Source organism: Anomaloglossus baeobatrachus, chromosome 5 (assembly GCF_048569485.1).
Source record: "Anomaloglossus baeobatrachus isolate aAnoBae1 chromosome 5, aAnoBae1.hap1, whole genome shotgun sequence".
Lineage (NCBI taxonomy): Eukaryota > Metazoa > Chordata > Amphibia > Anura > Aromobatidae > Anomaloglossus > Anomaloglossus baeobatrachus.
The window spans coordinates 286,117,315-286,142,344 of NC_134357.1; the positions used below are offsets into that span (position 1 = coordinate 286,117,315).

Consider the following 25,030-nt stretch of genomic DNA (forward strand, 5'->3'; position numbering starts at 1 on the left):
GAACATGCTGGCGCTTGAGTATATTACTAAGAAGAGGGACTTTAGGTTAAAAGCACTCCTCCACCACAAAAAAATGTTGGAGTGGTGCTATAAACATAGGTTGTAAAGGTAGAGACAGGATGTACTTTATGTTGGGCCACGATTATTCCTAGTAATGGGTTTATGTAGTTTAGGTAAGGTCTGGGGATACCAGAGAATTGAGTCTATAAGCTGAGTGGTGTTAATGAGGCACACACTTCTACAGAGCGGTTTCATTGTGCAACAAGCAACCCAATCTCATGATTTTCTATGAAACGCTAGAAGACCAAGAGAATGTGGAAACTCCTTCTGATCACAGTGATTGCAACTCAAACGTTTAAGCACAAACTGGGGTACAAAATAAAGCAGATGGCTGTGCTGTTTGTAAAGACAACCTCCTGTAAGTATGGACTGTACTTGAGCAGTCAGTTTGCATGATCTTACATTGCCTCCTTTGCCACAAGTCATTTTGGGAAATGTTTTCATGTACTAGACAACTGTTATCATTGTGGAGGAATCTTGGGGTAAGTGTTGCTCATCCATAAAACAGTAATTCATGCAGAGGTCATGCATGAGACACAGAAAATGATTCTTTTGATGCGTCACTCCAGAACTGTGCTGCAGAGGCTTCATTAAGTGGGCATCATGGTAAAGCAACCATGCACGAGTACGGCTAGGTCCACACTACGCGTGTGTCCACAGAATGGGTGCCATCCGACCACCATAGTGCCCTATTGTAAAGGAATAAAGCCCAAGGCATACATTCCTTTGCAGTAGACCTTCATATAAAAAGCTCAGTCTGTTGTGCTTTCCTATACTGGTAAATGGTATACAGGCCAGGCTGAGGCCGAAAGAGCACACGTCTGGTGAGTAGGGGTCTATGTGCACATTAGAGTATACATCATACAATACACAGCCTAATGTATACCTAGCCTAAGATATGCATGCACCATGTGGAGCTCCAGCTGGGGATGTGTGAAGCCTGCCACCACTGGGTTCTCAGTCCAAATCTGTTCTCTGGAGTGAGGAATAGTGTTTCCCACCTTGACAGTCTGATACAGAAGACTAGGTTTGGCAGGGAATGGTGCCCACTGAAGTATATAGAGCTTATTGGTACATTTGGGTGAGGAGAAATAAGTGTAGGCCGCTTCTCAGGGTTTCGTGCTAATGCGAAATTGTACAACATTTTACACCCTTTTATGCTTCTGATTTACTTTATTCTATGGCAGTAGTGTCGTGCAACAACATTGCCTAGGTATCTGTCAATTATAATTCAGACGAGGTTTCCAGTCCCATGAATGAATGATTGTTTTTGAGGGTTTTTTTTTTTTTTTTTTTTTTTTTTTTAGTTACTGTAAGAAAAGGCATAATGCTCATATTCCAAACTCATGCCGCTTGTGTCTGGTCTCTCTGCTGGTCTATCCGCTATGTAAATAAAATGATGGCTCCTGAAACACCAGGACAAAAGCAAAAAAAATAAAGGAGGGAGGCAGGATTACAAATTATGGCTATGTAAGTTCAGCAAATTTAAGGACAAATGATTAAAGCACAGAATATGAGAATTAGGCTCTGAATCTTTGATAGACTGGCGTTGGATAGAGTCGAGTGATAGTGTCGGGAAGAGCTGCATCCAATTTAGCCTCTTCTGCTACATGCGTAGGTCTCCTATTAGGCTATGACTACTGTTTTTAAAGTCCTATAAGAAAAGAAAAATAAGAAAACAACCCTATTCTTCCAATAGTGTGCCATTTCTTTAGACTGTGTAAATTAGCCAGGCTTACAATATGTTGTGTTGAGCTGCAGTACCAGGCACAATAAGGCTATGTGCGCACGTGTGCGCTCTGCACGGCACCTAAAAGGTGCGCTTCAGAGCGCAGCTCAAAAGCTCCGTTCTGAAGCACATGGTGCCGGCGAGAACGTGCGCTCTGCATGCAGCTCCTGCCATAGACAGAGCAGGTAAGAAAGCCACGGAGACACCATCACGTGTTTCTCAACGCTGGCAGGAGACTAGCCAGGTCTTTCACCGGGAAGGAACAACCACGGGAAGGGCAGTCTCCAGTCAAGGAGACCACCTATACCAAACATGGTATCCATCCACAGACAGCTGTTTCGGGGTATTTGCCCCTCATCAGTGTGGAGTAGGAATCTGGCTAGTGGGGGCAATGCCTAGTAAAAGACTACTTAAGCAAGCATTGTTGACATTAGGGAGATCAACATATCCACTGCGGAGACACCATTACGTGTTTCTCAACGCAGTGATTCTAGAGCATTGCCCCCTGGGAATTGTCCCAGGGGGCAATGCTCTAGAATCACTGCGTTGAGAAACACGTGATGGTGTCTCCGCAGTGGATATGTTGATCTCCCTAAGGTCAACAATGCTTGCTTAAATAGACAGAGCAGGGGCTGCCGGGAAAGCGCACGGAAGAAGTGACATGTCACCTCTTAGAACGCAGCGATTCAAGCAGCAGCCGAAGCGCTGCGTTCTAAGACGCCACGTGCGCACATCCCCTGCACAATCTCCATAGACTGTGCAGGGGACGCAGGACTCATGCAGTGACGCTGCGCTACAAAGCGCAGCGTAACTGCATGAATTACGCACACGTGCGCACATAGCCTAAATGTATAAGTATGGTGCCGTTTTTTGATACATAAAGCCATATTTTGTCTAATCCTGAAGAACCCCTTTAGGCTATGTGCGCACGTTGCGTACTAGCCCTGCAGAAATTTCTGCAGCGATCTGAAGAGCACATGTGCACTTTAGATCGCTGCAGAAATGTTCGTAGTGAGCGCCGATTCCATGCGCTCTGCCTGCAGCTCCTGCCATAGACAGAGCAGGAGCTGCCGGCAAAGCGCAGGAAAGAAGTGACATGTCACTTCTTTTTACAGTAGCCGAAGCGCTGCGCTCTTAAACGCCACGTGCGCACGTCCCCTGCACAATCTCCATAGATTGTGCAGGGGACGCAGGACGCATGCAGTTACGCTGCGCTACAAAGCGCAGCGTAACTGCATGTATTTACGCAACGTGCGCACATAGCCTTAAGGTGTTATTTTAGACTCTGAAAAGATGACTTATCTTTACAATAGGAAATCGCTTTAGCAAGAGAGTCTTGTCTGGACATTGCACAGGGAGGAATTCACCGTTAGGAATATTCAGCAAAGCGAAGTTTATTTGGTTACGTGTTTCAAGGACGATCCGTCCTCTTCATCAGGCACATGTATGTGTTTGAGCACATGACCCTTTTAAAAATAGGCCCACGATGACCTCGTAATTAACACAGAAATAATAGAATATATATTCAAACCTAAAACACATTTTACAATGGTACACCTGTTGGAAAAAAAACTATTTTTATTAAAATGTGATTGCAATGAAATGTGACACAAAATTAATTCCATATGTCATATATACAGTACTGACCAAAAGTTTGGACACACCTTCTCGTTCAAAGAGTTTTCTTTATTTTCATGATTCTAAAAATTGTAGATTCACATTGAAAGCATCAAAACTATGAATTAACACATGTGGAATGAAATACTTAAAACGGTGTGAAACAACTGAAAATATGTCTTATATTCTAGATTCTTCAAAGTAGCCACCTTTTGCTTTGATTACTGCTTTGCACACTCTTGGCATTCTCTTCATGAGCTTCAAGAAGTAGTCACCGGAAATGGTTTTCCAACAGTCTTGAAGGAGTTCCCAGAGATGCTTAGCACTTGTTGGCCCTTTGCCTTCACTCTGCGGTCCAGCTCACCCCAAACCATCTCGATTGGGTTCAGGTCTGGTGACTGTGGAGACCAGGCCATCTGGCGTAGCAGCCAATCACTCTCCTTCTTACTCAAATAGCTCTTACACAGCCTGGAGGTGTGTTTGGAGGTCATTGTCCTGTTGAAAAATAAATTATGGTCCAACTAAACGCAAACCAGATGGAATAGCATGCTGCTGCAAGATGCTGTGGTAGCCATGCTGGTTCAGTATGCCTTCAATTTTGAATAAATCCCCAACAGTGTCACCAGCAAAGCACCCCCACACCATCACACTTCCTCCTCCATGATTCACGGTGGGAATCAGCCATATAGTGTCCATCCGTTCACCTTTTCTACAAAGACACGGTGGTTGGATCCAAAGATCTCAAATTTTGACTCATCAGACCAAAGCAATGATTTCCACTGGTCTAATGTCCATTCCTTGTGTTCTTTAGCCCAAACAAGTCTCTTCTGCTTGTTGCCTGTCCTTAGCAGTGGTTTCCTAGCAGCTATTTTACCATGAAGGCCTGCTGCACAAAGTCTCTTAACAGTTGTTCTAGAGATGAGAAGGTGTGTCCAAACTTTTAAGTCATATCTATTGACTGGAAGGACTCAAACGCAGAAAAAATTGACATGCTGCATCTTTGTAGTCACCCAAAAAATGCAGCGTTGCGCACAAGGCCTAAATGTTGACGACAATAATAAGTTGACGATAAAAATAAGGAGGGGAAGGCAATAATCCTATAAACGTATCTTAACGTGTATACTCAATAGACTCATTCAGAGCATCTGGAGTAAGTGTTGCCAATCTAGGGGGGAAATCTGCAAAATACAGCCACTAAAGAAGTGAAGGACCTTCCATGTTCTGGCATCCATCCAAGAACTTTTGGTTGCCTGTGACATCTAGTCGGCCAAAGTATCAAGTGTCACTATCAAGTGGTCAGCTATTGCTGACTTAGAATGATAGGCCAACAATAAAAAAAAAAAAGGTACAGTAGTGACTGAACCCTCTAAAGGGACTTTATTGTCAGGCTTTTGCTACCTCATCTGTGAGCAGCAAAAGGTAGGAATAGAGACCCTGATTCCAATGATGTATCACTTAGTTTACGGGTGCAGCAGATGTGACACAGAGTTTTTAGATGTAACATGTAGCTCAGAAATCTAAACCACACAAACACCCCTGATTGTCAGCTTTCTGTGTACATTGTATATTGATAGTAAGCTGGCAATCAGTTCTGGGGGTCGGGTTGGAGCAGGATGCACTTGGGGTATCTAATCTGTTAGTGATCATCTGCTACTGTTAAAACAATGATTGTATTGAAACTACAGCACACAGTATAATAACTGACACATCCCTGAAATCAGTGTCTCAGCCAATAGTCAGGAACGGAAGAAAAAAAAAAAAGCTTGTTCACAGGTTATGGGCCATTAGAGAAATGAAACACTGAAAAGCTGTTAATCTACTGTTTACATAGACTTTTGTAAAAAATATACACTGTGTGCCAAATTATTAGGCAAGTTTTATTTTAGAGGATTTTTTTGTATTATTGATCAACAACTATGTTCTCAATCAACACAAGACTCATAAATATCAAAGATTAATATTTTTGGAAGTTGGAGTAGTTTTTTTAGATATGGCTATCAGGAGGATATCTGTTTGTGCAGGTAACTATTACTGTGCACAATTATTAGGCCACTTAATAAAAACCAAATATATTCCCATCTCATTTGTTAATTTTCACCAGGTAAACCAATATAACTGCACAAAATTTAGAAATAAACATTTCTGACATGCAAAAGCAAAACCCCAAAAAATAGTGACCAATATAGCCACCTTTCTTTATGATGCCACTCAACAGCCTACCATCCATAGATTCTGTCAGTTGCTTAATCTGTTTACGATCAACATTGCATGGAGCAGCCACCACAGCCTCCCAGACACTATTTTGAGAGGTGTACTGTTTTCCCTCCCTGTAGATCTCACATTTTATGAGGGACCACAGGTTCTCTATGGGGTTCGGATCAGGTGAAGAAGGGGGCCATGTCATTATTTTATCATCTTTTAAACCTTTACTGGCCAGCCACGCTGTGGAGTAGTTGGATGCATGTGATGGAGCATTGTCCTGCATGAAAATCATGCTTTTCTTGAACAATACCGACTTCTTCCTGTACCACTGCTTGAAGAAGTTGTCTTCCAGAATCTGGCAGTAGGTCTGGGAGTTGAGCTTCACTCTATCCTCAACCCGAAAAGGTCCCACAAGTTCATCTTTGATGATACCAGCCCATACCAGTACTCACCTCCACCTTTCTGGCGTCTGAGTCGGAGTGGAGCTCTCTGCCCTTTACTGATCCAGCCTCTGGCCCATCCATCTGGCCCATCAAGAGTCACTCTCATTTCATCAGTCCATAAAACCAATGAAAAATCAGTCTTAAGATATTTCTTGGCCCAGTCTTGACGTTTTATCTTATGTTTCTTGTTCAAAGGTGGTAGTTTTTCAGCCTTCCTTACCTTGGCCATGTCCCTGAGTATGGAACACCTTGTGATTTTTGATACTCCAGTAACGTTGCCTATTTGCCATGAAATGCTTGATTGTTCGGTGATCACACTTCAAATGTTTGGCAATTTCAAGACTGTTGCATCCCTCTGCAAGACATCTCACAATTTTGGACTTTTCAGAGCTCGTCAAATCTCTCTTCTGACCCATTTTGCCAAAGGAAAGGAAGTTGCCTAATAATTAAGCACACCTTATATAGGGTGTTGATGTCATTACACCACACCCATCCTCATTAGAGAGATGCACATCACCTAATTTACTTAATTGGTAGTTGGCTCTCAAGCCTATACAGCTTGGCGTAGGACAACATTTATAAAAATTATCATGTGATCAAAATACTCATTAGCCTAATAATTCTGCACACAGTGTATATATCTTTACTCTGAGTATTTAAAGTATAGGTGTGACTGTAGTTATACTCCGTACTTTATCCCCTGCACACACTGACAGCGGTCCAGGAAGCTAAGGTATGAGAGGGTGCGAGATGCGGCTCTCACTTTGCAGAGCTTCATTCATCATTATTAGGATCACTGGTGATTTTATTTGATTTTCCAATTCCTTCATCCAAATTAAAAACTCAATATTGAATCTAGTAGCTGAAACTACTGCAAGCTAATGTGCCCGATCAATGTGAACTAGAATACCTAGGAGCGCTGGTTTCAGGATAATTGCACAATGTAACCAGGCGGATGATCACTCTCGTAATGATCTTGTGGTTTAGTTTGTAAAAAGATCATCTTTCTCGGCAGCAAATGGTTCTTTGCTGCTGACAACAATCTATTACAGATGTCTGCCTGGGTAGACAGGCTATAGACGGCCAGCAGCCATATTGCCAGCCAGCAGCTGTCTGATGCTGCATATGGACCATTTTGACTCCACAGCTATTTTGTCATCCAGGTCTATATTGCATCACTACAGTTTCACTGCCGGCTTCCTGGGCCTCCGTTAGTATGACCGTATGGAAGTGAGAATTAAGCACAGACACCTCTCACAATAGAAACAAATCTATATAGTCATTTGCATCTATTTCTAATTTTTTATTTTTGAATTAAATTCCAGATATCCGAACTCTCCCTGGTAGCAGGTTCTAAACAGCGACCTCTTCAGCCAAGCCTCCGTTCTGTTCTGAATATATGCAGCTATTTGTTTTCTAGTTCCTTGTGTCAAATGTAGATACGTATAAAGTTTATTTTCTTACAAAATAAATATTGAAGCCTATAGAATATTGTTTCTTGGTTGTATCTTGTCACTGGGGCCATATGTTGTTTTAAGCACAATTGCCCTTATGGCCATTTTTACACGGGCATATGTTTGGTCAGCATTTTGCTTCCGCATTTAATGCAAGCGTGAAGCAGCTTAAGGCCATTTGCGCACGTTGCGTATTTGCATGCAGTTACGCTGTGATCTGCACCGCAGCGTAACTGCATGCGTCCTGCGTCCCCAGCATAATCTATGGAGATTGTGCAGGGGCCGTGCGCACGTGGTGTATTAGAGTGCAGCGCTTCGGCTGCTGCCTGAAGCGCGCGTTCTAAGAAGTGACGTTACTTCTTTCCTGCGCTCTGCATGCATCCCCCCTCTGTCTATGGGAGGGACTGCACACAGAACGCATGAAATCGGCTTTTTTTTTTTCATTACGGACACTTTCTGCAGCGATTTGAAGCGCACGTGTGCTGTTGAAATCGCTGCAGAAATTTCTGCAGGGACAGAACGCTTCGTGCGCACATAGCCTTACTATTTCAGTTTTTTGGCTTCTAAAATGAGGCCAAAAAGCTGAACTTATGAAAGAAACTGATTCTTTCCATAGTGGACCCAAAGTCACCGCTTTGACTATATTCATGGTCTCTTTAAATTTTTTTTTTTAAAGGCTATGTTCACACACAAGCATTTTTGCAGTAAAAACGCTGTAGTCAAAACATCCAGAACATGTGCACTTTTTGTACTGTACATGTTTAATAACGTTTGTTTTTATCACCAACACTTTTTTTTTTTGCAAGGTTATTTTTTACTTTCTCACGGCTTTGATAAAACATTGCAAAAGCACTGAAAGAATAAACATAACGCAGGTTTAAAAATGTTGCCATTCAGGAAAAAGAATAACCAGCGTGTGTGCGAGATGTCTGAAATATCATAGCTTTTTACGGGATCCAACCAGCAGAATTTTCATATATAAAGTGAAGCCAGTGCTGTACTGACACTAGGATGCTGAATGTAAGCATAGCTTTTGTTCTAAGATTGGATGTTCTATTTCAGAAATATGTGCAAGTAACGTTACAGCAATGCACTGCTATTTGATTAACAGGTGCAACAGGAAGGGAATATGTGGGTCAGGTCTTGCTATCTACAGTGCCTTGGGAAAATATTCGGCCCCCTTGAATTTTTCAACCTTTTCCCACATTTCAAGCTTCAAACATAAAGATAAAACATTTTAATGTTATAACAAGGGGGACACAATTGTGAAGTTGAACGATATTTATTGCTTATTTTAAACTTTTTTAAAAAAAAAAATAACTGAAAATTGGGGCATGCAATATTATTCGTCTTTAAGTTAATACTTTGTAGCGCCACCTTTTGCTGCGATTACAGCTGAAAGTTGCTTGGGGTATGTCTCTATCATTTTTGCACATCGAAAGACTGAAATTCTTGCCCATTCTTCCTTTGCAAATAGTTTGAGCTGAGTGAGGTTGGGTGGAGAGCGTTTGTGAACAGCAGTTTTCAGCTCTTTCCACAGATTTAAGAATGGTCCTGTATTTGGCTCCATCCATCTTCCCATCAATTTTAACCATCTTTCCTGTCCCTGAAGAAAAGGCCCAAACCATGATGCTGCCACCACCATGTTTGACAGTGGGCATGGTGTGTTCAGGGTGATGAGCTGTGTTGCTTTTACGCCAAACATATCGTTTGGCATTGTGCCCAAATAGTTCGATTTTGGTTTCATCTGACCAGAGCACCTTCTTCCACATGTTTGGTGTGTCTCCCAGGTGGCTTGTGGCAAACTTTAAGCAACACTTTTTATGGATATCTTTGAGAAATGGCTTTCTTCTTTCCACTCTTCCATAAAGGCCAGATTTGTGCAGTGTACGACTGATTGTTGTCCTATGGACAGACTCTCCCACCTCAGCTGTAGATCTCTGCAGTTCATCCAGAGTGATCATGGGCCTCTTTGCTGCATCTCTGATCAGTCTTCTCTTTGTTTGAGATGAAATTTTACATGGACGGCCGGGTCTTGGTAGATTTGCAGTGGTATGATACTACTTCCATTTCAATATGATCGCTTGCACAGTGCTCCTTGGGATGTTTAAAGTTTTGGAAATCTTTTTGTAACCAAATCAGGCTTTAAACTTCTCCACAACAGTATCATGGTTCTGCCTGTTGTGTTCCTTGATCTTCATGATGCTCTCTGTGCTTTAAACAGAACACTGAGACTATCACAGAGCAGGTGCATTTATACGGAGACTAGATTACACACAGGTGGATTATATTTTTCATCATCAGTCATTTAGGACAACATTGGATCATTCAGAGATCCTCAATGAACTTCTGGAGTGCGTTTGCTGCACTGAAAGTAAAGGGGATGAATAATATTGCACGCCCCAATTTTCAGTTATTTATTTTTTACAAAAGTTTTCAATAAGCAATAAATTTCATTCTACTTCACAATTGTGTCCCACTTGTTGTTGATTCTTCACCATACAATTAATATTTTTATGTTTTTGAAGCCTGAAATGTGGGAAAAGGTTGAAAAATTCAAGGGAGCCGAATACTTTCGCAAGGCACTGTATTCCCACCCCAGTCTACCAGCTTGTGTGTCGCCCAGGGAATGGGGTACTCGGTCCTGGGCAGTGTATCACTGGGGAATGTCACTTTGGTGGCCGTTGCCCTGTCCCGTTCCCTGGGTGCTTTTTTAATGGGGAGTATTTACAGGGGAGAATAAAGTAATTTCTGTGACGCGGGTTGCGGTTAATATGGGGGAGCCTCCGATGCTGGATTGGTTACTCCTAGGGCTGATGGTAATGGCAGCTGAGGTGGCAGGCCCTCCGCAGGTAGGACTGAGCCCAGGGAGCTGTATGGTGGACGTGCCGGAATAATCGAGACCTCATCTGGGTTGTAATTAACAGTCTCTACTCACTTGTGGGCCCTCGGACGGGAGGTTCAGGTCCCTGTAATTCCAGTGCCAGTTGATGACTCGGTTGCTCTGTCCCCGGCACTCTGTGTGGTTGGGTCACCATAGCGTGGAGCGTTTGGGGCCCAACTGTCCCTTTTGCGGTGGCAGTCTCCTCCGTACGGCGGGCGGTGTGGACCCTGTAGGAAGGTATGTGTCTGAACCCTGATCCTTGCTTTACTGCTGGTGCCCCCGGATTTGTGGGTTAGTGAGGACTGTGCAGGTATTTGCCAGGCTGTCTGAAACTGTCGCCTGACCTAGGACCCTGTGCCCCGTGCGTGCTCTGGTCTCAGCGGTACTCGGGTGTTCCCGCCCTGGCAACCACTCTCCTGTGCCCCCAGGCCACCATTACATGACCCAGCTCTCAGACCTGTCCGTGCACTTCACTGTGCACCACTGTTCTCACTCTAGACTGACTGCTGTCCGCTCCCACCAGGTTGTCTAGTTCCCCGGTCAGGCTCCGCTTTCTAGGTGGCCCTCCCCTTGTGTGACTAAGCAGTGCTACCTTGTGTGGAGTGGTAAGTAGGATTTTGGTGTGTGTGGGTATTTCTGGTACTGGTGTTCCAGGTGCTAGGGGGTCGGTCCTGCATCCCTGTGAGGATGCAGTTCCCTGTAGTGTCCCGAGTGTCTGGGGCGCTACACTTGGCCTCCCTCCCCCTGTCGCCGTCATAGACGTTAATTCCAGTACAGGCAGACAGAAAGAGGCAGGAAGATATAGCAAGACCCGACCCATATATTCCCTTCCTGTTGCACCTGTCAATCAAATAGCACTGCATTGCTGGAACTTTACTTGCACAGATTTCTGAAATAAAACCTCGAATCTCAGAACAAAAGCATCCTATTGCCAGTATAGCACTGGCTTTACTTTATATATGACAATCCTGATGGTTGGTTATCTTTTAGGGTACTGTGAAGAGCAGCATGTGAACATATCCTTGGGTGTCCAAATCTTTCCACTTCACTAAGGCTGCTTTCACACCTCCGGTTTCTGCAGTGCGGCACAATCCGGCACTTTGCAGGAAAATCGCAACCGTTTTTTTTTTGCTGCCGGTTGCGTTTTTTCTGCAGCATAGACTTTAATTAGTGCCGCATTATGCCGCAAGGCCTTGCGTTCCATCCGTTTTTTGCCGCATGCGGCAGATTTAGCCGATGCGGCGGCCGGATGGAACGTTGCCTGGCACGTTTTTTCGTGCGGCAAAAAAAAAACGCATCGCGCCGCATTCGGTCAATGCGGCGCATTTTTCAATGCATACCTATGGCGGCCGGATGCGGCGCGATGCGGCAATAACCGCATCCGGCCGCCGCATGCGGTTTTTGCCACTGCGCATGCTCGGTAGCATGCCGCAAGTGGCAAAAACCGGACTGGCCACAAAGGAAAAACTAATGCGAAGGATGCGGTGTGTTCACCGCATCCGTTGCATAGCTTGCACAGCCGGATTGAGCCGCAGAGCTCAAGCCGGATGTGTGAAAGCAGCCTAACCATACTCTTCCTCCTCACCTTTTCTGAATTACAAATAAAGAATCTCTAATACAGACCAAAACCCACTCGTGTGAAAGTGGTCTAACGCACAAGCCAAGATATCACCTGGCAATGCATAGAATTAACTATGATAATAAAAGCTGAAATCCAAAACAGCAGCTTGTGCTAATTAAAACAGACCCATAAGGACGTAATAGATCCGATTAAAATATAGAGAAATAGTGCACTAATCTTAATGCAGTAACAATTGTGTACGTAACAAATGCAATATACAGTACTTCTATACTTTAATTGGATCTATTATTTCCTAATATGTCTGTTTCAATTTGTACAAACCAATGTTCTATGTGCAAATAGGCTTTGCAGATTCTGTTTACAGCTTTCTGAAAAAGGATACAAGCACCTAAAGAGTTATTTAATTCCATAATAAAAGTTTGCCTTTTATTTTTTATCCAGTACATTCTTGTTACAAATTAACCATGTAAGTGCCAGTTTTATACTTTGTCACACGTATGGGAATAAAGTTTTTGAATAAGGCATTGTGTGTTTATTAGGCTGAAGTCTAGATATTACTATAGGGTATAAAATATGGCTTAGTGTCACTTGGACTTTGGCATATGCTATGGCTGGAAGTTTGTATTGATCTGGTTATACAATGTACAGTATTTCAGTGAAACGCCAAGTAACATGATTTCTAGATAAAGTAGTTTGGAGACCTACATCAATCCAGCTTTGTTTCCACCCTAATCTGCGAGCTAATATATAGTGCCCAGTTGTAAGTTTATTCGCCTGTAATCATACTGGAGATCTATCCATTCCTCTGTTGTAATTCTTTCACATTTAGTAGATTAAACTCGATCACTTAGTTCACTTTTAGGGCACAAGTAATTCACTTAAGTGGTTGCTCCTGATAACTTAGCCTTTCAATAGCCAAATATTTAATTATTAAAGGGAATCTGTCACCAGATTTTTACCACCTAATCTGAGAGCAGTATTAGAGATTCTGATTCCAGTGATGGGTCACTTACTAGGCTGCTTTGTATAGTTGTGATAAAATCACTGTTTAATCAGCAGTAGATTATCACTACAGGACTACTTGGTATGCTGCAGGTAGTCCAGCATATTCATGAGCTCTGTATAACTACCATATCTGCAGCACAGAAAACATTGATTTTATCATAATGACAGCAGCTCAATAAGTGACGCATCACTGGAATCAGGGTCTCTGTCTCCGCATTATACTGCTCTCAGATGTACAAAAACCTGGTGACAGATTCCTTTTAACTCTTCCTCCAAAGCAACTCTTGAGCTTATATTGTTCTTTTGTAACTTTTTTTTTTTTTTTTATTTCTCAATGACCCAGCAACATCTTGAACTGCAAACATTTAAGGGGCAGTTCACTACTTGGCATTAGTGGCCACATCTCTGTCTAGTGACAGGCGGGTGAGGTACACTAAACCCACTGCTGCACTAATAATACAAGAGGGTAGGGGAGACAAACAGGGGGAAAAATTGCAACACAAAAGGATAAAGTCCGACTTCTGGAATGCTCCAACACAGCTCCTTGCACCAAGGGGTCCAGTATACAAATGGAATTGTATCTTCAGCAAGGATTGCTAGGTAACACCACTATGTAAACCTGAAGGGCATGACTACAAAGTAAGTACTGCTGGAAAAGCTAACAGCAAATCTGATGTTACCATTTAGGTACTACAGGAAACAAATCCCATTTACTGTATTTTCGTTTTATAAGACGCACCGGATTATAAGACGCACCTCAAATTCAGAGGAAAAAAAAGGTAAAAAAAAAAAATATATATGGGGTCTGTTTTATAATCCGGTGGTGTCTTACCACTGTGCTAGGGCTGCTCTGCGCTCGCTCTGCCTTGCCCCGCGCTGGCTATGCTCTGCCCCGTGCTGGCTCTGTTCTGTGAGGGAGGTGGCGAGGCACCGGTTATTCTGAAGATGTGCTTCAAACAAATGGGGCCCGGAGGCAGCACATGCGCAGATGGAGCTTTTGAGCCTCTGGAGCCAATAGCTCCATCTGTGCATGCGCAGACTCTGAGCGCCATTATTTGAAGCCCTTACCACTGACGTTGTCAGAATGGCTTGTACCTTGCCGGACACCGCCGACCACAGCACAGAGCCCCTGCATCCTGTGATCACTCTCAATCAACACCTACTACAGCTACATTCGGATTTTAAGACGCACCCCTCATTTTCCTCCCAAATTTTTGGGAGGAAAAGTGCGTCTTATAATCCGAAAAATACGGTAAATGTAGATAGCCAGCTGAAGATGAGAGGCTCTAGTCCGAAAGCTGTCACTAGTCCCCAAAAACAGGGAGACGACCGTGACGCTGTATTTCTTTTTTTACTTCTCCTGTACGGCTACGAACACACACTGAATATTTTGTGAGGTTTTTTTTACCTCAGAATGTATAAGCCAAAAGCAGAAGTGGGTGAAAAGTGCAGAAGTGCCCATGTTTCTATTATACTTTTCCTCTCAGGGCGTGTGCACACACTGAGTATTTTGTGAGTTTTTTTACCACAGTATTTGTAGCCAAAACCAGGAGTGGGTGAAAAATGCAGAAGTGCGGCACAGTTGTTCAGTGGTTAGCACTGCAGTCTTGCAGCGCTGGGTCCTGGGTTCAAATCCCACCAAAGACACCATCTGCAAGGAGTTTGTATGTTCTCCCCGTGTTTGCGTGGGTTTCCTCCGGGTACTCCGGTTTCCTCCCACACTCCGGTTTCCTCCCACACTCCAAAGACATACTCATAGGGAACCTAGATTGTGAGCCCCAATTGAGACCGAGTTGCCATTGTATGTAAAGCGCTGTGGAATTAACTGCGCTATATAAATTAATAAATAATAATAATAAGTGGTGCCTGTGTCTCTATTATACTGTATTTTTTGTTTTATAAGATGCACCCCGAATTTAGAGAGAATAAAAAAAATGGGATCTGTCTTGTAATCCGGTGGTATCTTACCGGAGGGGGAAGCGGCAGCAGTGGTGGAGTGGGGTCACAGGAGGCAGGGGCGGTGCTGGAGTAGGGCGGTGCAGCGGGTGTCTAAGGCTGTGTGCCCACAGGAGCTTGCTTCTGCGGATTTTGCCACGGAAAACCTGCGGCTTTATCTGGATTTCCAGATAAATCCGCAGGTTTCAGCAAGTATAGACACTTCCCATGTTATCCTATGGGACATGGGGAGTGTCTGTGTCCATGCTGCGGAATGTGCGGCTGCGGAATATGCTGCGGGTGTCCTGCAGCCGCACGTAACTGCATGTCAATTATTCCTTCGGATTTACCTGCGGAAATCCCGGCCCTCCACTATGGAGATAGAGGCCGGGACGTCTGCAGGTAAGTCTCACGAATGGCCGCAGTTTTACCGCAGCTATTCTGCTGTACTACCGCAGCTAAAAATGGCTGTGGATGCCGGCGGCCAGCTGCGGTAAAACTGCAGCCATACCTGCGGATATATCTGAATGTACGAGCTCCCGTCGGCACTAACCTAAGATGCTTGTTGAGGGCACTGTGAGGCAAGAAGAACTTCCAGAAACTTATCGGCAGTGCGGGCTTCAAAGAAATGGTAAACAGCAAATTATTCCCCATACAAAATATTTCATTAGATATATAAAACCACACAAGGTGATTGTCACACTAGAAAATATAGATAATGCAAGCATCCTTGCGAGGAGCCTGCACCCAGCTCTTTCCCTGCCTTTTATGTTGCACCGCTTGAAATAAAAGAAGTTTTCACCGGCTTCCAGGATTGTGCGGTCCCTTTCTTCATCTTATATGAACATTCTCTGGACGTCTCCTATTGGACGAGCACTCCCCTGCCGTGAGTGATTGGTGCCCAGCCCATATTCCACCTTATTGTTTGACCCCTGCAAGGTAAAACCCAGTGCTGCAGGGCTATATTTTCTATTTATTGATATTAAAACTGTATGTAGAACGTCCTGTACTCCTTGGCCCTGGATACCAGGGACAAGGTAGGAAAGATGATAACACACACAAATTGATACAATTTACTGTAGATAGAACATTGTAACACAGATAATGACAAAACGACACAGTAATTAAGGTATGCAGGGAATAATTTGCTGTTTATAATTCGAATAATCCCTAGACCTTGAGTCATAAATGATTAGTCCAAAGAAATGGTACCCAGAGTCAGCGCGTGCACAGATTGAGCTATTGGCTCAATGAACGGCCAAGATCATATCTGTGCACACGCCATCTCCGGGCGCCATATTCCTCAAGTCCGCTGCTGGGCGATCAATGGGCCGGAAGCGGTCGGGGTGTGCATAGATAAGATCTTGAGCCGAGAGTTCCATCTGTGCATGCGCCAACTCCGGTCGCCATTATTTGAAGCCCGCACCACCAACATTTCAGGATGGCAGCCTCTGCTGCATCGTGCTTAGCTCACCGCCCGTAACATCGCCCCTGCCTCCTGTGACTCCTCTTCAGCACCATCTCTGTTTTTTTTGTTGTCATTTGATGTTATATAGTTCTCCACAAAGAATAGCATCTCCTTAGACAACACTAAATGTCACCCAAAGTAAAGATACGTAGTTTTCATACGTGTTGTCAAACATTACACATAAAGCTGGCTGTATGGACACTGTTGGTTCAGAAATGTAACTGATCTTTAGACAGTACTTGTATAATCTGCATAATGAGATGCTTGATTGTTTTCTCCATTCTCGTGATGTGCTGCAAATAAATACAGCAACACAAATAGAATTTACCTTGGGGAGCACTGATCCCCCAGCTTTTTTTTTTTGTTTGCCCTCATGCAGACACCTAGAGAGCCTCATTCAGCTCAGAGATCGCTGTGAGCCACATTCTGTGCAAAGAAATTCTAGAAGCCACATTGTCACCAATGACTGATAATTAGTCATTGAAGGGTTATTCTGGCTCCACACTCTTCCATTTTGGGTGGGCAAGCAGTGGCAATGACCAAATGTCTTGCCTGCAGGTACTGTATTTTTCGGACTATAAGACGCACTTTTTCCCCAAAACATTTTGGGGGAAAGTGGGGGTTGGGTCTTATAGTCCGATGGCTGCAGGGAAAGGGGGTGCGGTGATGGTGAAGTGGGGTTCATAAGAGGCAGAAGCAGGCTGTAGCAGCGCCTACCATGACCACGTGGTCCCGCTCATTATCTCTTTTTACATGCACTGTATCCCGACGCCCATCATCTCTCAGCACTGAAGCCGGCGCTGACAGGTGGGCGGATTGATGGGCGAGGGGTGTGTGCATACTAAGTAGCCGGCCCGCGTGATCACCCCTGGCAAGTACAGCCTGGAGTGATCATGTGTGGCTATATTCACTGCCCCCTGCGCATCATCATCAGTGTGGGGGGCAGTGAATAATTATACTCACCGGTCACCGATCCCTGCAGCATCGCGATGTCCTCCTGGCTCCCGGCCAGCTGATCTGTGTAGAGAGCGATGCACAAAGGGGTGTTGTCATTGCTGTGCGCATGGCTCCACACAGGTCAGCGGTGCTGCTGCTGGGACAGACAGGAAGATGAGCAATGCTGTGTGGAACGAGGAAAGGTGAGTATAAACGTTTTTATTTTTTTTTGTGTGCGACAGGATGCGGGCCATATTCCCGGATGGGGCTATATAGCAGGATTGGGGCACATATCAGGATTTGGGCATATACCTGTATGGGGGCACATACCAGGATGAGGGACATATATACAAGGATCGGGATCATATACAAGGCAGGAGGATGATTACCGGGATGGGGTACCTTAGTAGAGAATTTGGGGACATTACCCCCATAACAGTGTCAGCAGCAGATCCACGCCCCATAACAGTGTGTCAAGACCACATTTTTTGCTTAAAATGTTATTTTCCTCCTCTAAAACCAGGGTGCGTCTTATGGTCCGGTGCGTCTTATAGTCTGAAAAATACGGTACCTGACTGGAGCACACAATCCCAGTACATATTGTGGCATCACCAGTACCTCTCACGTGCAAGTCTTCCTGGACACTGCCTCAAGCAAGCCACTGAGGAAGAACAATGCAGGAATGCATACTGCTGCACCATTGTTTTTGCAAATTGCATGTAGGGACCGGGAAATAAACAGTATGCTGCACAGCAACTTTGGTCACAACACAGGACCCGCTCCCAATACAAGTGAATGAGGATGCATTGTGACCACGTGGTATCCCGACTGCGACAAATAAGTAACAGAAATAGTCCCAGCTGGGTTTTTTGGGGCTATGTTCTTGTTGCAGTACTCTGTGTCACAATATGATCCTATTCACTTTGCACTGCAATATAGGAGCGACAAACATCCCATGACACCTGTTTCCTTGTAGCCCTGGTCTAGTTTAAAAAAAATAAATAAATAACTATATGTAGTATCTATTCCCATTGGGGCTTACAATCTAAAGTCAGTATGTCTTTGGGGTATAGGAGAAAACCGGAGAACACCCACGCAAACACCTTGGTGGGATTAGAACACAGGACTCCCGGCGCTGTAAGACAGCAGTGATAACCACTGAGCCACCGTGCTTTAAAAGATTGGTAATATTACACTTGTATCCAGGGCATGTGTTCCTGACTAGACGTGCTTAATGGTACCCCTTCTATATACTATACTTTTTATGTAGTATATATTGTGTGTATTTCTACAATAAACAAGTACAGCATATATAGTAATATACATACTGCACTGAAAGGGGGATAGGGTCAAGGGCCAATCTGAGCCTGGATTCATGAGCAGTGATGACGGGGATGCATTCTGCTCAGAGACTACAAGCGAAGATTCAGTGACTACGTGCTCATAGCTCCATGCTCATAGCTCCGTGCTTGTAGCTCGGTGCTGGGTGTAGATAGCGAAACCTGGTCTTACACTGACTAGTGAGCATGGGTGTAGAGTGCTGCCTGTAATTAAAGGGGTAATGAAAGTGGTTTCTTGAGCAGCTCTTAGCTTCAATCTTATTTCCTGGAATCTGGCAGGGCAGGCACTACTCTTAATACTACAGTCCTGCTACTCACAAAAATGGCCACTCAAGTAGAACTATAAAGCGCAGCACAGGTTCTTCTGTAACACATTTAGCTATTGGTGCTTGTTCTGGAGTCTACACTGCTTTCATTATATTTACATATAGAAATAACAGGGCATTTGAACAAGCAATGACTCAAAAATGTGAGAGCTGTTTAGAAGACTGCTGCTTTGCAAGCAGATGATAATAGCAGCTGGTGATTTTGCAATATTTAGAAAAGAAGGATTTTTGTGTACTCACCGTAAAATCTCTTTCTCTGAGTCTTCATTGGGGGACACAGGACCATGGGTTATGCTGCTGTCACTAGGAGGCTGACACTAAGTAAACAGAAAAAGTTAGCTCCTCCCCAGCAGTATAACCCCTGAGCCGGAGGCGGGCTCAATCAGTTTAGTGCACAAGCAGTAGGAGGAGAATCAAACCATTCTGGATAATACAGATAAAAACTATGAATAGTAGTCGTGTGACCAGTGGCCTGGGGAAATAGCCACTGAGGTAACCGACAGGAAATATATATAACAAATAACACAAGCAGGGTGGGTGCTGTGTCCCCCAATGAAGACTCAGAGAAAGAGATTTTACGGTGAGTACACAAAAATCCTTCTTTCTCTATCGTTTCATTGGGGGACACAGGACCATGGGACGTCCAAAAGCAGTCCCTGGGTGGGAAGAAAAACCATCACCGGAGATAGGAAGGTAACCGCTTCCCCGTCGGGCTTGCGCCAGACTTACAAGCACCTACGTTGTTACAGGTGTGTCACTGCCACCCGCAAACCTTACTCCAAGGCTGGCCGTCGCCGAAGCTTGGGTGTGAGCCTGGTAGAAACTAGTAAAGGTATGCCGACTAGATCGGGTGGCGGCCCAGGGAACCTGGACGGTCGGCATCTGTAGTCCAATCGCCCAAGGGGTATCCCTTGCTCGGTAGACCGCGGCGGAAGTCCGCCCTTCATGCGATAGTCTTCACACATGGAGTAATGGATCCATGTGAAAAAATCAGGCCCCTGGCGCCGGCATGGGCCTATTGGGACCGGGTGGAAGGGTGGACTGGTTGTCGGTGTAACCGAAAAGGGTGTCCTGCAGACATGTAAGACTGAGGGCTCGTACCAGTTCTGGAACGAACTAGGCCCCTTCCCGGCTGAGAAAGGAGACTAGAACCGAAAACTGAATACTAAACACCTCTTCTGGAAGGAAACAGCGAGCTGCCTTGGACAGAAACGAAGAGTTCTGGCCGGAGCCTCCCCCTGTCCTGCTGGAGGCGCTGGAAAACAAAAAGGGGAGAAGAACGACAAGAGGGCTGTCTGCCCTGATGCTGTCTGTAACAATGAGATGGCCACGAGGCGCCCACCTAACAAAAACAGGTGGAGCCGGGAAAAAAGGGGGTACCTTGAACGAACCCCTCACTGGAAAAAGAATCCACGTTTTTGGTGAAACGATGAAACAGCCGAGCCAGATGGACGCTTCTCAGAGCGAAGGCTCTGATTGGATGACGGAAGTGAAAAGACTCCGAAAAAAACCGAAGCGAAACGGGCCAACAACTGGCCCATACAGGGACGCGCGAGAGGGTCGCATTCGGATCTGACTGGAAGAATGCCAGCAAAAAAGAGGGAAGATGTGGTCCTCACCCACCGGGGGAGCTCTTTCCTAGTGGAAATAAATCCTGGAGGAAACTTGATTCCCGGCCCTCAACGTTGTCTGTAATCCTCTTGTCAACAGCCTGACTGAGGCAGTACCCGGGATCCACTGGTGAGGCCGTCGAACTTGGGGCCTTTGAGTCCTGGTAGAGGAGAGGGGCCCCGACACAGATAACTTGGCGGTCGGGAAGGAGCCCCGGGGCCTCCGTGAGGAGTTGAGTAGGCTCTGCGAAGTATGCTCGCCTGGGTCACTCCAGAGGCATCGTTGCCTTGGTCCATCCTGAGAACCCTCGAGACCATGGGAAGCTGCGGGAAGATGCAGGAGAACCTGAACAGGCTACACGACCGGTCGAGGGAGTCGCACCTAGACCAGAGCAGGTGGTACACTCGAAGCACTATTGACTTGAAAGTTGGAACGGGAGAACAATAAGTCCACGACTGGAGGTCTTCCCTCGCCCGTGAACTGACTGGTGACTTCCCTGTTGAGGAGCACTTTTCCTAAGGGAGGTCTTTCCTACCGAAAAAATCGGCCGTCCAAAACGTCCATGCCAGGGATGGACTGACCGAGATAGCGAGTTAATGGACCCGTCCCAGGGCAAAATCTTCTTGGCCTCTTCCTTTGCCATGACATTCTCTGGGTCTACCTGGTGGATGATGCATGTCACCGCTGTGGCATGGTCCGACTGGAACCTGACTGGGCAAGGCCCGACCCAGAGAAGAATTGTAGCCGTGCTAACCGGATGGCTCTGGCTTCCGGAATGTTGAAGGGGAAACAACGCTCTAGGGCTGACCCTCGGGACCGTGCCGAGGAAAAAGTGGGGGTAGCATACCCCAGCACGGGAGACTGGTGACGGTTGAGAATATCCTCCAGCGGAGGGAAGGGAAGCTTCTCAAGGGACGATTTCGAAGACTGGTCCGCTATGAGAAAATTGGCGGATCAACCGTGAAGACGGAACCCTCTTTGTCTCCGATCTTCAGTGTGGTCCACTGGAGAGAAGGGTTGAAATCTGGTACGTGCACCGCCGCTATCACCTGCACAAACTGCCGAGGGCTCGCATAGCCAAAACGGGAGCGGGTGGCAAGGGTACGCGGAACTCTGTGCCAGGAAGGAAACTATTCCTGCGTGAGGAGTACTTCCTCCTGAACGGGCTCGAAAAAACCGTGCCTAAGGGATGATGGACCGAGCCGGGGTCTGGGAGGACTCGTTCCGGTATCTCAGCTACTCTAGTAGCGGAAAGTGAATATGACGGTCTAACCTCAAGCAAGGAACCTTGAAGGGAGAACCCTGGACCTCCCGGCCGTACTTGGGCGTAGAGAACCTAGCAGCCCTGTAGAGTAGGGTGCGCAGGGACAGAGATCCCTGTCAGCGCTCCTATGAAAAACTGGAACGGTCCACTGCCACGCAAGGCGGAGGGGCTGTTGGAGGAATAGAGGCTTCCTGACGAGAGCGGCGTGAACGGATGGAACCTAGTGTGAGGGGACGATCCTGATGCCTCTGGAGCGATGCAGGGAAAGGGATGAACCCTTCCCTTACGTAGTCTAGGGGAGAGAAGTACTCTACCCTGACGTAGCCAAGGGGGGCCACTGAACTCGCCTATCTTCAGAGGGGCGTTCCCTAAGGACCGAAGGGAAGTCAGTGGCCTCCTAGATGCCGATCTGCGTACCTGATCCCGAGTCAGAGGCCTCGACGGGTGGACACACTGATGGTAGAGGCTCAGGCCGAGCGGCAGGCAGGCCCCAGGTATGTGAAGAGAGGGTACTCACTGAAGATGATAACCAGTCCTGGGACAGCCTAGGTGGAACTTGGTCCGCTGCGTATGGAGTTCGCTGATTCTCCGAGGGACGCCACGTTCGGGACGAGAAAACCGGAGGAACACAGGCGGGTCGACTACAGGGTGGGGTGCCCCTTCCATTTGGAGCCCCCTTTCTAGAAGGGGTAATGACAATAAAAGGACTTACCACCGGTAAAAATCGAGGCCTGGGATTATCCGTGATAACGCAGTCACACGGCGAACTGTATTCCAATGAAACCGCAGGGGCCTGCCCTCTTCGTCTCTGCAAGGTAACTGCCCCCTCTCTCCAGAGCCCTACGGGGGAATGATAATGACCAAAATACACGACTTACCGCTGGTAAACACCGTGTCTGGTAGATGTCTGTGGTCAACGACTCCAGTGTAGCATGGTCATACTCTCCGAAAACCCCTTTGGAGAAGGGAATAATGACAATGACATGGCTTACCGCTGGTAAACGTCGTGTCTGGTGGATGTCTGTGAACACGCGGTAACTCGGCGAACTCTGGATGTCCCCCGAGCACATCAAGGGACTGCTCCAAACGCCCTAAAGGAGACCTGGGTGCACAGAGAGAAGAGGGGCTGTCCGTAGCCTTACGGCCTGACTCACCGTTTCGATCATGCTATTCGTCCTGCGCCAAAACATCCAGGTCCTGCTCGGAGTCAAGCGGAGGTGGAAAGCCTGGGCCATCACCCGGGAGGTCGGAAGACTACCGGAGGAGGGGCAGTCTGGACCTGGGGAATAAGGTGGAAAAACTGGGGGGCCACGAAAGGCGAGACCTGCCGGGTCCGCTTCTAGCCTAGGCAAAAAAACCCTGGTACGGAACTCGTCTCCCCGAGGGAATGGCGCCGTTTTGTGGATGGTATGACCAAGCGTCGGCGGGGGACGCGGCGCATGTGCACGAACCCGAGGGACGTCAGCGAGGGAATATCTGGCCTGAGACAGGGCATTAACCAGCCGACAGGGGCGAGATACAGGGGCGTGCGGAGCCAGTGACTGCGGTAGCTGTCAACCCCAATCTGCCATTATGTGCGGAAAATTACCCTTAAGGAAAACGCAAACTTGAGGTACCGGCCCCAAATAACAAAAAACTCAGCTCTGAGAGCTCTATAGACTAACCCTATGGGATGTGTCTGATGCAAGCCCGAAAAAGGTACCTGAAGGGGTTAAAAAATATAATGTACAAAAACGCCAGCCCTGAGTAAAAAACCCCACTGTATTTAATAAACATGGAAGACTTGGGTCTATTTTCCCCTGATATACGGGCTGCTGCAGCGTCAGCAAACCGCATACCAGGAGTTTGACATAATCCCCTTTTTTTTTTTTTTTTTTGATGAACGCTGGGGAGGCTGGAGGCGGGCCCAGGAGAGCGGGAAAAAGCATCCACCGCCCCCACTGTGATGCCTGGGGCTGAGTGGAGGGCGGAGACGGATCGGCCGGCGGCCAATAGCGATGCGGCGGGGGGCGGGCCTGTGACGCCGGAGACAGGGCCGAAGCCGGGGCCTAAATTTTTGAGGCAGCCGGCGCGTGTGATCTAGAGACCGCGGTTCTACCCGCGGGAGCGGCGGCGCGGCAGCTGGAACCGGCCGAGCACTGCGGGTGTAGAGAGGACTCCAGGGCCGGATGGGGACGTGGCTGGTGGCGCCCGGTGAGTAGGCCCGGACTGGGGCCTAAATTTTGCAACAGCCGGCGCAGGGAAAAGTAGCGACCGACGGTCCTACCTGCGGGAGCGGCAGCGCGCAGCAATGTCCGGGCACCGGCCGAGGTGCTCGGTGACTGTGAGTAGGCCCGGACCGGGGCCTATATCTTGAAGCCGCCCGGGAGAAGGTAGGGGGAGTGTCCTACCTGGTCGGCGGCGCCGCATCTGGCAGTGTGCAGGCGTGGAGCTCTGCACTTGTGTCTGCGTGCTCCGCACACCGGAGGGCTGGCTGCGGCCGCAGAAGAAGAATAAGGCAGGCAGGCAGGCAGGCAGGCAGGGAAGTGGACGCCGGTGGGGGCAGGGAGCCCCCTGTAGTGAAGCAGCGCTGCGGGCCCGATCATCATCCAGACGCGCTGCGAGGTCCAGTCCCTGCTGTATGCCCCTTGCACCCTTTGGGGTGATACCGCAGGGTGAATAGGGGGTGCCCCGGAAGGAATAGCCCCACATGCCAACCCGGGAGTGGTACCGTGGAATTGGACGGGGGAGAGGGCCCGACGAGTCAAGCTTCTGCGACCCAGGGGAGTGGTACCCACACGGGCTGCGAGAGCTGAGTAGAGAGAACGATACCTGCAGAAAAAAAGAATTCCAACAGATGAGAGCGACGAGCGTCGCCGAGAGAAAAAATGAAAAAAATATACGCAAAAAATCAAGTGGCTGAAGGGGGCCCAGTCGGCCCACATCAGCCTCCTACGACACTAAGCAAAAAACTGATTGAGCCCGCCTCCGGCTCAGGGGTTATACTGCTGGGGAGGAGCTAACTTTTTCTGTTTACTTAGTGTCAGCCTCCTAGTGACAGCAGCATAACCCATGGTCCTGTGTCCCCCAATGAAACGATAGAGAAAGCAGCTTGTCAGGAGCTGAGGGGGAAGGAGAGAGAGCATGTAAAGCTGGGTTCACACATAGCGACAACGACGTCGCTGTTACGTCACC

At 46.9% G+C, this 25,030-nt stretch overlaps 1 protein-coding gene across 4 annotated transcripts in view; it reads left to right on the plus strand.

Annotated features, from left to right (window-relative positions):
• Positions 1 to 25,030, plus strand: part of MBTD1 (mbt domain containing 1) — a 170,111-nt gene that overhangs the window by 117,424 nt on the left and 27,657 nt on the right. The window contains exon 16 of one of the 4 annotated variants that reach the window (XM_075349532.1): positions 7,377 to 7,492. The exons of the other annotated variants lie outside the window; for them this stretch is intronic. Coding sequence (XP_075205647.1) covers positions 7,377 to 7,408 — 32 coding nt within the window. The 3' untranslated portion in view covers positions 7,409 to 7,492. Of the gene's footprint in view, positions 1 to 7,376; positions 7,493 to 25,030 lie in introns of those variants that run through there. 4 annotated transcript variants of the gene reach the window in all.